This window comes from Macadamia integrifolia, unplaced genomic scaffold (assembly GCF_013358625.1).
Source record: "Macadamia integrifolia cultivar HAES 741 unplaced genomic scaffold, SCU_Mint_v3 scaffold3239, whole genome shotgun sequence".
NCBI classification, from domain to species: Eukaryota; Viridiplantae; Streptophyta; class Magnoliopsida; order Proteales; family Proteaceae; genus Macadamia; species Macadamia integrifolia.
In genome coordinates this window covers 8337-24810 of record NW_024869323.1, presented here as the reverse complement: position 1 = coordinate 24810, position 16474 = coordinate 8337, and the positions used below count along the sequence as shown (strand labels likewise).

Sequence of the window (16474 nt, the reverse complement as noted above, 5' to 3'; positions counted from 1 at the left end):
CGTAACCTGGATCGTGTACTGTTATCAGGAATGGAGACATGCTTGCTCCCCTTATTCTAGCGCCATTAGATGGATCGACAATCATAGAATCAGCATCTAGATCGATTAATACGATCAGCTAGTTATGATTAGTACGATTAGCTAGAAGGTTGGGGGTGCGCTTCTCTATCCATAGCGAGAGAGCTGTACCTATCAGGCTTATCAACTATTAGCGTGAAGACTTGCGTGGCATGAGGCGCTAACATTGGCTGAATCTTCCCCCTCGATCGAAAGCTAACATCGCTGATGGATACAAATCTGACCACCGAATAACTATCAACCGGAGTGGAATGGCACTTCAATCCATCAATCATTTGAACCTGCTTCCATTGCTAACTTCGAATATTGAGGGCTTATTGATGTGAGCCACCATTGACGGGGAGATGTACGCGCCATCCATACATATCAAGGTACGCGGGCTTCGATTCGTTAGGCTTGCTTTCCAGAAATGGGTTAGGGGTGATGAATCAACGGCATGATGTTAACACGTACATAATAGTAAGCAGCTCTCTTACTAGTGGGACATGATGTGAACGTTGGCTATGATCCAGATCAGTATGAGCTGTGGAGCGATAATGAGAATGGGGAAGTGATGAAGCAACCGTAACAGAAGCATCGGCATCAACGCAGCCACATTAGGTTGGGCTCATCATCCGTAGCAGGATCGAAAGATGCGTCACTCGCACCATCCATAGACTATGCAGCACGCAATCGATAGATGAAGCAAGCTTAACACGTACATAAAAGTGTCCACCCGAAAGCGGTCGGATGTGAGCACTTCACTGGGATACATACAATTCCTAAGCTGCACCAGTTGATGAAGGATGATGAGATGGGTAGAGATTAGTAGATGGATCGAAGGTGCCAAGCACAGGGTCATCTAATACTCAGCATCACTCTTCACTCGATGATGAAATGGCAGTGGGATAGACTAGTTGAGTCCTCCCGATACGAAGATCGTGAATAAAGCAAGCATCGCTCGTCATGTCCCAACGAACCTGATTATTGAATCTTGCAACCATGTCGAACCGGTTGCTTGCTTACGTGGGTCGTTTGGTGCGTGGATAACAATCGGACGAGCTAGAAGTAGAGGTTTGACTAGATGAAACCGGAACGGAACGCCCTCCCCGTAGCGACCACCCGTTTAAAGAGCTTGGTGAGTACTTCTACTAAGCCACGGATCTCTCCCTGCTATATGCTGGATCGAGGCAGCTCTTATAATATAAGATTAGTAATCCTAGTGGGGCGATGTACGTGGAGAAGCATGGGGATCAGAGGCAACCCCGACATAGTAGCGGGTAGTAAGCAGCTTTCCTCATTCTAGTAACAGTTCATTTCGATTCGTCGATTGCAACAGAAACGGAACCACATTGGCTTTTGATCCTATTGAAACGAAGCGCTTCTACTAGTTATGGTGTGCCCATCCACTCAATCTATCCCTGTTGCATGATCGAACGACCCTGGCTTCTTATTGCTAACGTCCTTGTAGCTAGCGACTTGTATTTAGCTGGTCATTCATGCTTAACCAATCAACAGGACAACACCGCTTGCTCCACCCATTAGTAGTACGATTTGGAGTACGATCTATCAAGAGACTAGTCTTCAAGCGGGCAAAGACCGACATTCATAATGGGATGGGTCGTTTATCTTAGCTGATCGTATCATTGAAACATGGACTAGTCTATATCGATACTCCTGGTTAATCATGCTCAGGCGGAGAACACTGAGCGTCCTTACCGACACTCGCGCAGTACTCGCGCCACTAGCCGATAGAGCTACCCTGCGTGGTAGGGGTAGCCAAATCCTACTTAAGTTGCTTGGTCGTTTGCGTTCGCTTCCCTTGTAACCAAATAAGGTTTCGGAGGGTCACATCCAAGGCGTACTTATATTATAGATTGAGGCTGCCTGGCTCGCGTAGCCATAGCGACAGGACAGTTGACCCACACTAGCCTGGTTCGTAACTCACACAAGGTAGCTAGCAACATTCTGACTTGTAGTTTCAGGCCAGCCTAGCTTCGCACCCTCAATCCACTCCCATATACTTACGTAATAAAAGCTATTTCCTTGCCGGCCTCACTGATTTGGATTCCAGGCAGGCCCTACTTTCTTATGCCTAGCCTCATGTCTGACAAGTGGTATATAATTGATTATAGAATTAGGATGAGGGTACATAGTATTCTGAACACTAAATTGATACGTGCTAAGTAAGGACTAGAGCTCTCACTTGATTCACACGAGATAATCTCTTATCGTAACGATTTACTATATTAACGTAGCCATGGCGAGCTAAAAACAGTAGCACGAGGGGGAGGAACCGAGCAGGGAGGCCGGCAGCGAGATCAGCAGAGCAGGCACAACTAGTGCAATACAGAGATCGCTATATATACCGTCAGGAATGCTTTGACAGCATAAATGATTCCCACACATTCAATTTTCTTAATAGCATAGCACCAGATAGGACGGCAGGGAGAGCAGGCGCATACGGTAAACGTATCACCAACGGGCCTGGTGCAGGCCGGGGATTTCATCACCTAGTGCCATACTTTATGTTTACTTTACGCTGCTTTGGGTTTGCGGTGCAACAACACCACTTTTATCCGTGCTTTACCGTTTATATATCTCTCCCAACAGTCTTTCAGTATGGGCACAGTCTCCTTCTTCACCTCGTGACGCAGCGGTAGATGAGAGATCAGTATATTGATCAGACTACCACTTATATCCTATTCAGACTGTAAGCTATTAGCTAAGTCCACCGGACCTGGTATTGCAGAACTGAGATCTCTATTTTCACCTTCACGCGCTATTACTGACCGAAACTTGTTGGGTCATGCCCGGGAACACCAAGTCACCTAGTCATCCTGGTTGGTCAGCTGCGATGCTGAAAGACTCGCCTTGCGGTCCCGCTCGTAACCGCTCGTAGTCGCTCAACCTATTTGGGAGGGGTCAAAGAGAGCCGCGTTAAGGACCTGCTTGGTTCCGAGCAGCAAACACGTAAGGTGAGGAACCGCTCAAGCGTGCTGCCGCGGACACTGCCCAGCCTCTGTCAAAGCACACCTGACGTAAGTCAGCTGCCTACGTGGCGAATAGGTCAGTAACCTGCGGATAGATACCTTCGACTATACGAAATCACGAGACGGATAACCGCTACCATCTCTGCTGATAAAACCTTGGATAAAACCTGCTAGGTACACTCTCCCGCAGCCATTCCAAGGAACGGGAGGGCTCTCATAAGCTCCTACCCGAATGACTCAACCTACTCGAGAGTGCGAACTCAACCTAAAAATTGGAATCGGAGCTCGACCCACGGGTATAGTTAGCTAGATACTCAAACGAATGGCTCATCAACCAATCCAAGCTCTTCCCTGGATGGGGTGGGAAAACTGTTTGCTCACGATTGATCTGCTCTCGGAATAAAGCTCTTGCGAGCTTCCTCACGTATCCGGATCGATGCATGCGAACGTGGATCGAATTTTGATCTCGATCAAGGCGAGGCGGGTGTCTTCGAAGTTCTGTCTACGAGGCTTAGGCTGCATGACTGACTTTATGGTTGGTCAATAAGGCTTCGTGGCTGAGTAACGAACTCCTTCGTAACCGTTCTGGGCGCAGTTCGATATGGTTGTTTGATGGCTGTAATTGCTGCATCGAACTGTCTGGCCCAGAAGCAGATGACGAGAGCAATGATGAGTAAGCCTTTTACGAAGGCTCAAAGGGCTGAAGTCACGGCCCTACTTCAAAGAATGGCTTTATATACTTTGGAAAAGAAAGCATGGCTCCACAGCCTGGCCGCTACGGCTGACTGTGTGTTTGAAGATGAGAGCCATAGGCTGACTCTACAGGCCAATAAGTTTGACTCTCTTCCACCAGCACCTAAGAAGATGGAAGATGCAATCGGATCACCTCCCTAAAAAACAAGCGCGCCACATGTGATGCATCTGAGGTCTTCTTGCATGGAATAAAGTGCGCCATCTGGGAGAACCTGTCAACCACAACAAACACAGAATCTACTCCTCGTTGTGTGCAAGGAAGACCCAAAACAAAATAAAGCCCTCCCATATAGCATTAGGAACAGGTAAAGGCATATAAAGACCTGTATTCTGCGCCAGCCCTTACCCACCTTGAACTACAAGAGCGGTCATGCATACTTACACACATATGAAAATAAAAGGCCTTTTTTCTATAATTGTTAGAGGTGAACTAGTACATGATCTTTTTCAGAGGCCTTCTGCTTAAAGAAAAGGGGGCATAGAGAGAAGGCTATAGAGAGGCTAAGAGAAGAGCGACTATCAGGAGAGCCAGGAAAGCTAGCAGCTAGCATAGAGCAGAGCTAGTATCCATACTTCAATCTTTAACTAGAGGCGGCAGCATTCACAGCTGAACTGATTCTATCACTCTTACTTGCAGCACACCCTCCTCTCCCAGATGATTCACCCCTAGCATGTGATCGACCGGGAGAGCAAATTCTCTTTGTTGAAGATGGAGAACCCTTTTCGAAAATGTACTTCGACGAGGTTTCTTCCATAGAACCAGCTCTTCGCCCCAGGATTCCCAGAGTGAAAGTCGGGACGGGATAGGGCTTGTCTTTATCACGCCCGAAGGAGGCATAATTCGACATTCTATATCCCTGACAGAAGCCAGGACCAACAAGGACCCTATCAGCAACCAATAGGCCAGGAGCTTCAACTGAAGCCGAGGAGCTATAATAAGAATCCAACTAGAAAGTGGTTCTTGCTCTGGTTTCAGGGAATCCCGAAAAAGCCCAGGTCAAAGACTAGACTAGGAGTAAGTGTGTAAGCAGCCAATCCTATAGTGCTTCTTACGGAGAAGTGTTTCAAGTCATTCGATTAGGGGCACTCGCTATCCTTTTCTGGATTTGTGGCGGGAGGATCCAACGGACGTCTATACCACAGTTTGAGCGAGACCCGGGAGTCATCTGAGCAGTTCTAAAAGCCCTACCTAAAGGGGGTGCCCTCTCTGAGACTTCCTAGGTCCTAGTTTCAGCTTGATAGACTCAAAAATGACTTAACTGAATTGCCAGGATCAACCATCAATCGTTCCTTGTGATTCTAGGGGGTTTAGGATAAGAAGAGGGCTAAGCTCCTTAAAGAGGATGGCACTTGGGATCTTAGCAGAGGAGATCCGATACTTAGAATGTCCTAGATAACACAGTTAACAGTTGTTTTCCCTTTCATCTAAAGAAGATCGAGTTGTCTGGACTAATGATCCCAAAGGTCTTTTTTCGGTTCAATCCGCATAGGAACTTTCTTAGGAAAGCTAGCCTTAACCAAAAAATAAAGGAAGTTAACTGCTTAAAAACCTGAATCAAAGGCACTTCTCAAGGTACCGTAAGAACGAAAAAGCCTATTAACGAGGACCTCATTAGAGTATATATCAAACCAGTCTTCGCACTTGGATAGGTTGTCCAAGACCACTTGATTGGGGACGGTAGTATCCTTCTTGTGATGCCTAGAGCATTCAGAAATCTCAAGGATCTGCTCCCGAGTATACTCACCCAAAACGAGGGGCGACTTGTCCTCCTTTGTTAGGTAGGCACAGAGACGACCCCAGCTCTTGGGCAATCTCACTTCACATTGGACCCCCATCGAATTCAGGAAAGATAGAACGAATGATTTTCGCAGCGTTGTGCTTGGAAACGCTCTCGTTTGTTAGCAAGAATACGCTGCACGAATCCGCTGTTACTGTTAGAGAATCTGCTGCTCGAGTGAAGTAGGAGCGTAGCTTTGAAGACAGAAGCAATAGCCTAATTAGTCACTTCTTATGGATCAGGTTTGGGTATAAGACATGTTGGATCCACAAAGGTAGCGAAGTGACTTCCGGGGGAAGGCAGGCAGGATCAAATCCCACCTTGCTTTTTTCCTAGAAAATGGATCTATCTTTTGTCGATCCCATTTCCTTTCCATCATTCCAGTAAGTAAGTTAATCGTTGGTATGCCATATTCTTAATAGCAAGCACAGAAGCAGGAAAGCTAGCCCCTCAGAAAGTAGTGTTAAAAAGCTTTCTATAGGAGAGGTCGTAGAAGACCGTGCTTAAAGGTCTACAGAGTCAGGTTCAATGCCCATCAGCCTACCGGAGGCTGAGGATGAGCATGAACAGAAGCCCGAAGCCAAAGGAGACCAAAGCCCAAGGAAGAGAAAGGGGGTAGGGCCACGAAGCGTCCAACGACTTGAACTTGAGGATCACAACGAACTATATGCTTATCTGGTGGATGCGCGTCTTGGGCTAACTAGAAAAATATCGTAAGAGAAGAAAAAGAATCTGACGCCCAACAATTCCCATGTCTTTCTTGGTCGGACCAACCCAACCGGTGATTTCCGACAAGTCTTTCTGAATTTTTAGAGCAAGAAGCGGAACTACAAACTTCTATATTCCTATGGATAATCTAGTCGCAGAATACATCGTCTCACTAAGCCTAGCCTTACCCGTGGCTCTTATTGTAGCCTTTCGAGCGGGGCGAATGCTCCAAGGCTTAAATGCCCTAAATATGGAAGGACGGGTCACGGAATTAACCGTAACAGCACTCAAGCAGAAAATCGTGGACCAACTCGGGATTCTGTTACAAGTCAATCGGGATACCACCGCTTCCTATTATGAACTTCCCCCCCAAGCAAATGTCCACAATATCGCGGAGAATCTCTTTTGGATCGGGGAAAGGGGAGAGGTTCACTCTCTGAACCAAATCTATGTGGACCTCGTAAATCAAGGAACGCAAAGTCTCCCCTTTGCTAAAGTTCTAGAACAGGTCTTGTCATCCATAGCATAAGATAGATCGACTTTCAATTCGGAAAGTTATAACATTTGAATTTCTCTTACATTCCACGTTCCCGAAACGGATCCTATCAAATATTTCACATTTTCTATGATCATCTCTATTTCAGGTATTCGGGGAATCCTCCTTAATAGACGAAATATTCCTATTATGTCAATGCCAATTGAATCAATGTTATTAGCTGTGAATTCGAACTTTTTGGTATTTTCAGTTTCTTCGGATGATATGATGGGTCAATCATTTGCTTCATTGGTTCCAACGGTGGCAGCTGCGGAATCAGCTATTGGGTCAGCCATTTTCGTTATTACTTTCCGAGTCCGAGGGACTATTGCTGTAGAATCTATTAATAGCATTCAAGGTTAAACATGACTCCGTCAGAGTTACAAAATACGAAGTTCTGTTCTCCTTTCGTTCTCTTCTTTCTTTTGACTTTGCAGGGGCAGGGCCTTTCTCGCTGGGCGAGCGCATCCGATTCTAAAGTCCTTTCCTAAACTAAACCACTTCCCGTTCAGTTGCTGAAAGATAGATGCTTATAAGGTTTCTAAATGAGATTGAGTTCCACGGATATGCAGGATAGAAAGATGCTATTTGCTGCTATTCCATCTATTTGTGCATCAAGTTCGAAGAAGATCTCAATCTATAATGAAGAAATGATAGTAGCTCGTCGTTTTATAGGCTTTATCATATTCAGTCGGAAGAGTTTAGGTAAGACTTTAAAAGTGACTCTCGACGGGAGAATCCAGGCTATTCAGGAAGAATCGCAGCAATTCCCCAATCCTAACGAAGTAGTTCCTCCGGAATCCAATGAACAACAACGATTACTTAGGATCAGCTTGCGAATTTGTGGCACCGTAGTAGAATCATTACCAACGGCACGCTGTGCGCCTAAGTGCGAAAAGACAGTGCAAGCTTTGTTATGCCGAAACCTAAATGTTAAGTCAGCAACACTTCCAAATGCCACTTCTTCCCGTCGCATCCGTCTTCAGGACGATATAGTCACAGGTTTTCACTTCTCAGTGAGTGAAAGATTTGTCCCCGGGTGTACGTTGAAAGCTTCTATCGTAGAACTAATTCGAGAGGGCTTGGTGGTCTTAAGAATGGTTCGGGTGGGGGGTTCTCTTAAGAATAAAGAAGACGAATAGAATCTAATTCATGTTCATGCTAACAGAAGAGCGGATCCAATACCAAGACGACTTCTTTCTCAGGAAGTGCAGCAAGTACTTGAGGAATTGGGGGATGTCATGCCCCACGAGTTAGTTGCCAAGTGCCCCCTAGGAGGGCAGTCTACCACAAGATCGAGTTGGAGCCTGGAGCCAAACCCCCTGCATTGGCTGGGTTTTGCAGATGGCCCCAGCAAAGAATCAACTCCATGAGCGCCCTAGCTGATTGTAAATCAGGGCGCAGGAGATGAAATCCGGCCTTACTCGTTTAGGGCGACCCCCCCTTTACTAAACCAAATAAGGGCGCTAGCTTTAGCTAGCGCGCCCAGCAAGCGGAGGGTGGTCGTAGATCACAAGCAATCCTTCCGCGCACGTTAGCACGCGCCTGAGCGCTAGCTGATCGTAGACCAAGTGCTTGGTTGCATGGGGCGCGTTAGCACACGCAGTAGTTTGATTGCTGCTAGCGCGGCGCGTTAGCACACGCAGTAGTTTTCTTGCTCCAGAGCCCCTACTCGAGTAAGGCGCGCGAAGACGTTGCGCGTTAGCACGCGCATCCGTCTTCTTGCTAGGTGGGAATAGTTCAAGAAAGAGAAGGGGAAGAAGCGGGGTAGAGGAATTGGTCGACTCATCAGGCCCATGACCTGAAGACTGCAGGTTCGAATCCTGTCCCCGCCTAATCACTTGAGATGCTGGGAGATGCCGAGATGGTAGAACAGTGGGAGGAGCTTGAGATAAGAGATGCTATCCTTGGCACCTTAGAAGAAGTATCCTCAGATCAGCACACCAACAAGGCGATGAGCAGCCTAGCCTATGGTGCCCAGAAAGCAAGACAAAGAGTTTGAGATGGGGTGAAATCACATTCACTGCCGAGGACGCTTTTCGTCTCGGTAATTTGCCTACCAGAGGAAAGCCTGGCTACGGAGTCTTGTGAAAGGTACTGAACAAGAACTACTCTCGCGGTTAGCCGACGCTCATCAGGCTGCATACGATAAGGTAACCAAGAAAACGATGTTGGATTCATGGATCACATACTTCCGAACAAAAGTCACAGGAGATCCACTTTTCCCCCGGATAGCTTTCTATGCCGCCTGGCTTAGCAAGTTCATCTTCCCTTTTAGCCCCCCTACCTAATAGGGAGAGACTTCGCTCAACATTCAATCCGGCCATTCGTGACGCCCATGGCGAACAAATTTCCCTGGCCACAGCAGTCACGGCGGCTATCGTTTATGCCGAGAATGCTCTATATACTCGGCTGGGCCACCACGGACTATGTTCAACAGAGTCAAAATACAGCGTCTGGGGACCGTGCTGGCACTATTGCACTAGATTTTGGAGCCTTTCCCCGAATCCGGTCCCAAGGATGACACTGTACCTGAGGATACGCAGTAGTTGGAAAGCCAGTAGCTAGGGTTGCAGTACCCATTGTTGTAGCATATCTATACGCATATCTAATTGTTGCAGCCGATCTACCTATATTGACTACGTCAATCCTATAGCATTTCCACCAGAAGCATGAAAGGTATCACCCAACAAGAGGCAGAGGCATCACCCATAAGGGCTACTATAAACAATTAGCACATCCGGCACTTTATGCACATCGATAATGTGTTCCGAGATTTTGCACATCTGCCTCTGTTCCGACTTCATGCACTTTATGCACCACGGCTTTGGTATTTTACCAGGTCTTTCACCAGCACCACCTTGCCCAGCAACATGCCTTCGAGTTCTAGATAAAAATCCAGATGCAGATAAAGATAAAGAAAAAAGGGATCGAGAGGCAAAGGAAGCATCCGAGTAGTAAACAGAAGCATAGGTGGAAGCAATGGTTGATGTTCATGAACCACAAGCAGCCGTTAAAGCAGTCGAAGGAGCGAAAGCAGAGGCAAGGATTGGATTCCACCCAAACCAGTTGTTTCATATCCTTCGGCCCCTACCTCTATATTGGAAAATCCAGTAGCAACTTATCCAGTAGTAGCAGCCACTAATAATACCATTAATCCAACTGCAGCACCTGTTGAAAACGCAGCAGAAGAGCTAGCTTCAGATGACCCAGGCAAAGTTACAGGACGAGATCGAGATTAGGATTCTTATGATCAAGAGAGAGATTATGATTTGGATTAGAGAGATGAAGATGAAGATTATTGAGCTGAAGATTCCGACCTTCGTGATCGTGATGCAGTTACTGATGATCGTGATCCTACAGGTGTTCCAGATGCTCCGGATGTTCCAGACGCAGTTATTCCTTTTTATAGGGATCTTCCAGCAGCAAATGACCAAAAATCTTAAAAAGAATAAGGCGCCGCCAGTAAGGAAAGATACTCCAAAAAAGGCCTACGCTATTTTTTCGACTTTAGCCCGTGGTTCTTCCAGCTCGGTAGGCCTTTGTAGATTGTCCAGTCTCAGCTGCGTTGAGATTGTCCAGTTCCAGCTTCGGCTTCCGTAGCTGCTGTTCCAGTTCTTGCCTCGCCTCTATAGTTGCTGTTCCAGCCTTGTTGGTCCTTACAGCTTATTTTCAGCAGTCTCTGTTAGTGCTTTTTCTCTAGATTTTTCACCTTTTTTTGCTCTTCCTTCAGATTCTTGGTTGGAGTAAGTGAAGGGTAGCGGCATCATCCTCGGCCTAAGGAAGCAGCACTGAAAAGCCTTCATTTCGTGGTCGAGAGCCAGCCCTTCAAAACAAAACCTTTTCTTCTTTGTGCAGTAGACTATTCAGAATGAAATGCAGTAGATACAGTTCCTGCTTAAGCCATTGATCCTCAACCACCAGCATCCGAGCTAGTTGTTGATCTCGTTGCTTGAGTTGCTCGGGATTTCTGTCTATGAGCGAGCGACGTGTAGCATGCTGGGAGACGGGGGGTGGGTGGGCATAGGGATGGATGGGCAATACGAGACATAATGATTATGGTCGAATCGGCAGGATGGGTGGGTGAATCGCATCGATTGCATCAACGACATGATGATCGTAGTTCGAGGTGATGCTCGGCATTGGCATCGTTTAATGTGATTTGCTTCTTCCTTCGATGCTGCTTTTGCCCTTGCCACTATAGAGGTAGGGGCCCTTAGGGAGCGCTGCCTTTGCCCTTGCTTTAGCCGCCTTAGCCTCTTCCTCTGCCTTTGTTTCCTACCACGCCATGCCGCGGGTGCTTCTGCGGCTGGGTCTTGCTCTCGATCAACTGAGTAAACTGCTGCTCCTCCAACTTGCTTTCGTGATAGCCCGCCTTACAACAAAGGGCTCGGAATTACACACGGCAACTCCCCTACTATTTATAGGCCGCTACTTTCCCTTCCAGCAGATCTAGCCCGGTCAGCCGTCCAGCTAATACCCAAGTAAATGAGTGCAAGCACGGTTCTGTACCTGGTTTTGTTGCAACTGAAGGATATGAAACTATGGGATTCTCCTTAGCTTCCACTATGGATGCTTCTGAAATGGCTGCTTCAACTAACAAATCAGAATCCAGGGGTTCTAGGTTCTTCGACAAGATAAACTGCTAGGTAAACTGATGCAACTGCTACCTTCGCTGGCGACGCTTATTATTCATGGTTAGGGTGCCTCTAGCCGGCTATCTTTCTCGAACTGAAAAGTATGTTGCGAGAAGGTCGATCCACTATAGAAGGATTCACTAAAGAAGGGTATGGCCGCGCATGGGTAATAGTTGGTAGGTATGGCCTTAGGATTATACGTGGGTTGTTTTTAAGCACATCAGTGCTTGAGGGTTCAACGGAATTTCCAAGTCTTCCGCAGTTCTCCCATAAGTCCTTCCAACGTAGGTTTATTAGGTTATCCCTTAGCCTAGCTCTAGCTAGTAGGTGCTCCCCTAGTAGTATCTCATAAACATAGGCTGCTGAATCGACATAAAATAAAGAGTCCACTTCTGCTGCATCAACGGCTTCATCGAAAGGCCCCCTGCTACTGGATTGGATCCCGCATCAAGGATTTTTGAACCTGTTCATGCTGAAACCTATTCCCGTACGTATCTCCTTCACCGGCTAGGGTCCCTCAATCAATCGATTGTTGAAAAAGATCAACTCCTTTCTTAAAGAAGAAATAGACAAGCATAAAAAAGAAGACGGAATACCCACTCTTTTGAAGGTGCTCCTTCCTAAGAGAAAAACATATCTAGCTCTATATTGTTGCTGCAAAAATGAAAAAGGATGTATCCGCCTTTTTCCAAAATCTGGTATATAAGAGATCTCGAGCATTCCAAAACCTAAGAAAGCAACAAGGAAAGCGCATCCCCACTAAGAAGGAGGCAGCTACCCTCATTATTCCCAAATTATACATTATTTTTTTTTTTTAATATAAACAGAACATCAATGAAAAAAGAAGATATTTTGTGAATAAAGAAGTACAACCTAAGGTAGCTTGCTTACTCTTTTCTTCCACGTGAACCACCACCCAATTTTCTTACTGTCCAGCTCTCTCTAAAAAAGAAGAGAGGAAATTATTTATTTAAATAATGAGAGAGAGAGAAGAAAAGCAACGGTAAAGATAATAGAAGTAGTTAGCCTAGTTCCCTATCCCATTTCTTAAAAACGAAATAAGCACGATTTCCAGTCCGAGTAAGGAGCTAAAGTAGGGCTCCGCACCGGGGGCCCAACTCTCATCAAGTTAGAAATAAAAATAGTAGTCCACCTGAGCTCGACCAACGGGAGAGGAAAGATTTGTCAACCGGGGCATTCCGGGTTTGTGTACTTATTCAATTTCGTGATTTGTGGCTTAGCGCAACAAAAAAATAATAAAATACAAGTAAGAAAATGAAAACTTTTTTTTACTTGCCTTACAGACGAGTACGGGAAATACAAAAGCAAATAAATGACAAAGGAATTGCGTATATAATCGGGCGAGTAAGTGTGCTTAGATCAATTATAAAATACACGAATAAGAAGTCCGCACCCAACAAGCAACGCCTTACTCACATAGGGGCGCGCAAGCGCCCAGCAAGAAAGCCCTAAGAAAATAAGGCGTGCTAACGCGCAACGGTGGTCGTAGATCAGCTAGCGCTCAATCCGTTGCTTGTTTGCATGGGTCACTTCTCCAACACTTAAGTGTCCTTCCCCCTCCCTAAACGATCTACCGTAGATCAAACGGTGATGAGTAAGGCGACGAGAGTGTGTAAGTGTTCAGGGGAAGGGATGGCTACATATTAACGGAACTTACCCTCGCTCGCTACCCCCTCTACCTCTTACCGCCTACTGGTTAGTCAATCTCTCTCTCTTGCTCTCTCCTAGGGTAACTGCAATTACGTACCTTGTCAACTACAGCTCGGTTTGTGGAGGACCGCCCGTCTCTCTCCTGGTTTGTGTGGCTTAGCTCGCTTCGGTGGGTACACTCCTCTCCGGTCATAGGGGCGTCTATGTGTTGTATCCAACATACCGGGACGACGTTAACAAGCTTCTTTTTTAAGGGGTTACGACTCAACAATGATCCCATTCCGTCTTGTTACTCTCTCCCCCGATCGTCGCGCGGGTGGAGTGAGGGGCTCTGGGGTACTACCACGGCACCACCCGAGGCCATTGATGGAAAAGACGGACAAAAGTATGAAGCTCCGGCCATATGTAGCGAGCTGAGGTTGGGAGGTAAGCCTCGCTCGTGAGACATGGCCCAATTTGACTTTTTGTTTCATACACATTAGAAACAGGGGAGTTGGCTGGAGTTGCGCGAAGTCGGCATGGACTTATTCGAAATACTAAACCACTTTTTGAACGCTCATGGGGGGATTATGAATCACCCGCCGGCTCCAGAACCGGGGGCGGCTCACGAGGCGCCCCCGCTAGCGCCAGCACCGGCGGAAGTTCCCCACGCCCCCCATCAATTTGGACCCCAATCCTCTGGAGCAAGAGATTGGAGGAGAAAGCCTTTTTCAGATCTATTCCCGCCTGGTCTTCACTTACAGGGGGAAGACACACTTGCCTTCATCTGAGTTGCTACTCGATAAAGCTCGCTCTATCTTAGAGATCAAGGGGCAAATACTCCACAAAATGGAGGTGCGAAAGCTGCTGGTGGAGGCTGGCTTGAAGGGGGGGCTAAATTCCTCAAAACTGGGAGGGGGAATGAGTTTTCGCTGGACACTCTGGGTGAAGTCTTCCAGAGTCTCGAACGTAGGGGCACCGAGAGCTCCTACTTTCAGTCTTTTCGCCAGAAAAGAGATCGGGGAGACCTTTGACTTTTTCTGGGGACTTTTCCACCGGGGATATAGAAAGTCATTCCTTCTTTTTCCGGTATGCCGCTCCGCAAGCAAGGAGTGCCACGCACGAGCGGAGCGAAAACAAAGCAAGGGTGGTCGTAGATCAGCTCGACCGCAGGGTGGTCTACGATCAGGCAATCAAACTACTGCGCGTTAGCGCCCAGCAAGCAACCAAGCAACGGATGAGCGCGACGCGCGAGACGTCAGTATAGGAGCGCGCTAGCGCAACGTTTTCTTGCTGGGGCGCGCTAGCGCGCTCATGGAGTTGATTCTTTGGTAAGCATGCGAAATCCTTTGATTGCGTATTGAATATACATCCATGTCTTTCTTGTTCACTAGCTAGGACCAAATTCTCACATGTCCGTTTCGTTATTACAACCTTCTTTCTTTATGTCAAAGACCAGAAGCTACGCGCAAATTCTCATTGGATCTCGGTTGTTCTTAACAGCGATGGCTATTCATTTAAGTCTTCGGGTAGCACCACAAGATCTTCAACAAGGTGGAAATTCTCGTATTCCGTATGTACATGTTCCTGCGGCTCGGATGAGTATACTTGTATATATCGCAACGGCTATAAACAGTTTTATGTTCCTTTTAACAAAACATCCCCTTTTTCTTCGCTCTTCCGGAACCGGTACAGAAATGGGTGCTTTTTCTACGTTGTTTACCTTAGTGACTGGGGGGTTTCGGGGAAGACCTATGTGGGGCACCTTTCGGGTGTGGGATGCTCGTTTAACCTCTGTATTCATCTCGTTCCTTATTTACCTGGGTGCACTGCGTTTTCAAAAGCTTCCTGTCGAACCGGCTCCTATTTCAATCCGTGCTGGACCGATCGATATACCAATAATTAAGTCTCCAGTCAACTGGTGGAATACATCGCATCAACCTGGGAGCATTAGCCGATCTGGTACATCAATACATGTTCCAATGCTCATTCCAATCTTGTCCAACTTTGCTAACTCCCCCTTCTCAACCCGTATCTTGTTCGTTCTGGAAACACGTCTTCCTATTCCATCTTTTCCCGAATCTCCTTTAACGGAAGAAATAGAAGCTCGAGAAGGAATACCAAAACCTAGTTCACTCGCTGAGATTGACGGTTCATGCCGGAAAGGTACGAAGTTGGACTAATTTGGAAACATTGGGCAATTTACTTTATACCTACTATTCCGTCTGGTTTTTGGTTCCTAGTCCTATTTTATTAGTAGCCATGATTGGGGCTATAGTACTTACTATGCATAGGACTACACAGGTGAAAAGACAGGATGTATTCCGACGAAATGCTATTGATTCTAGGAGGACTATAATGAGGAGGACGACAGACCCGCTCACGCCCCCCGGTCGGCCGTGTTTGCGACCAGGGGAGGGGCTCCCGGTGGGAATGGGAGAGCCTTCGCTAGCGCTTTGGATGAGCACAAGCTCACCCTGCCTGTACTATTCAATAATGGAAGGAGACTTTTGAAATGATTGACCGCTGAACTGAGATGCCAGGTGCGGCTCAGAGAAGAGGAGCATGACATATGATGCTGTAGCTGTAGCAGCAGCCGTAGCAAGGCCCACTCTCACTATTAGAGAATTTTAGCGAGCAATGAGGGCATGCCTCTAACGAGAGCTGTATTCAGAGTTGCGGGACCTATGGTGAGAGGCTAGAGCAGACCTCTCTACTAGTCTAGTGTAGGGCTTGCAATCGGTCTTTTAGCTCGTTCATCTAATTCTGCTGGTCTAGGAGTGGCTCCCCTGCTTCGGGAGTCGCCTCCCCAAAATACGACGGCCTGATCAAGAGAGCCAGAAGCTGGGGCCGCCCGCCGGAGCTTCTTTCTATTGACTCTGTTTGTTTCCGGGGGGCTTGGCTTGAACCACTCCCATTGAGGCTGAGTAAAGAACTGAAGCTAGCAGCTCCCTCGAGTTCACCGGTGAGGCCCGGGGCCAAAGAATCAATGGAATTGACTTCGTCGTTGCGAAACGAGTCAAGAAGGAAGGACGTCAAGCCCCTCAGAGGCACTCGAGGATACCATTCTGATAGGGACTTAAGTTCTGTATCAGAACTGTACGAAAGAACGTGTTAAAAATCAAGGCAGCTATTGGCAGGCAAGCTACCTCTCTCCGTCCGGATCAAAAAACGGATTCTCGGCTCAGCAGCCAGAACAGACAGGACGCCTGTCTCCTGGAATTTTGGTTGTCCTGTTCGGATCAGGGCTGGGGCGTATGCCAGGTGACTTAGAAAAGGATAGGTAACCCGCTTCTAATAGTTAGTTTTTTCATTCGGGCTTGCACTTACCGCTATTTTTGGGGGTTTGATATTGTGGTAGTT

The 16474-nt window shown here is 47.0% G+C and overlaps 2 protein-coding genes across 2 annotated transcripts; both read left to right on the top strand.

Annotated features, from left to right (window-relative positions):
- The first annotated feature begins 7202 nt into the window (after positions 1-7202).
- Positions 7203-8586, top strand: LOC122067924 (ATP synthase protein MI25-like). The gene has a single exon (XM_042631763.1). The coding sequence runs from the start codon at positions 7370-7372 to the stop codon at positions 7964-7966; it is 597 nt and encodes a 198-aa protein (XP_042487697.1). The 5' UTR covers positions 7203-7369; the 3' UTR covers positions 7967-8586.
- Positions 8587-11980: 3394 nt separating this feature from the next.
- On the top strand, positions 11981-15517 carry LOC122067925 (putative cytochrome c biosynthesis ccmC-like mitochondrial protein). The gene has a single exon (XM_042631764.1). The coding sequence runs from the start codon at positions 14524-14526 to the stop codon at positions 15292-15294; it is 771 nt and encodes a 256-aa protein (XP_042487698.1). The 5' UTR covers positions 11981-14523; the 3' UTR covers positions 15295-15517.
- The last annotated feature ends 957 nt before the right edge of the window (positions 15518-16474 follow it).

Bases quoted from the DNA above. Each gene is read 5' to 3' on its own strand.
- LOC122067925 (XM_042631764.1), top strand. From the start codon at position 14,524: ATGTCCGTTTCGTTATTACAACCTTCTTTCTTTATGTCAAAGACCAGA.
- LOC122067924 (XM_042631763.1), top strand. From the start codon at position 7,370: ATGAGATTGAGTTCCACGGATATGCAGGATAGAAAGATGCTATTTGCT.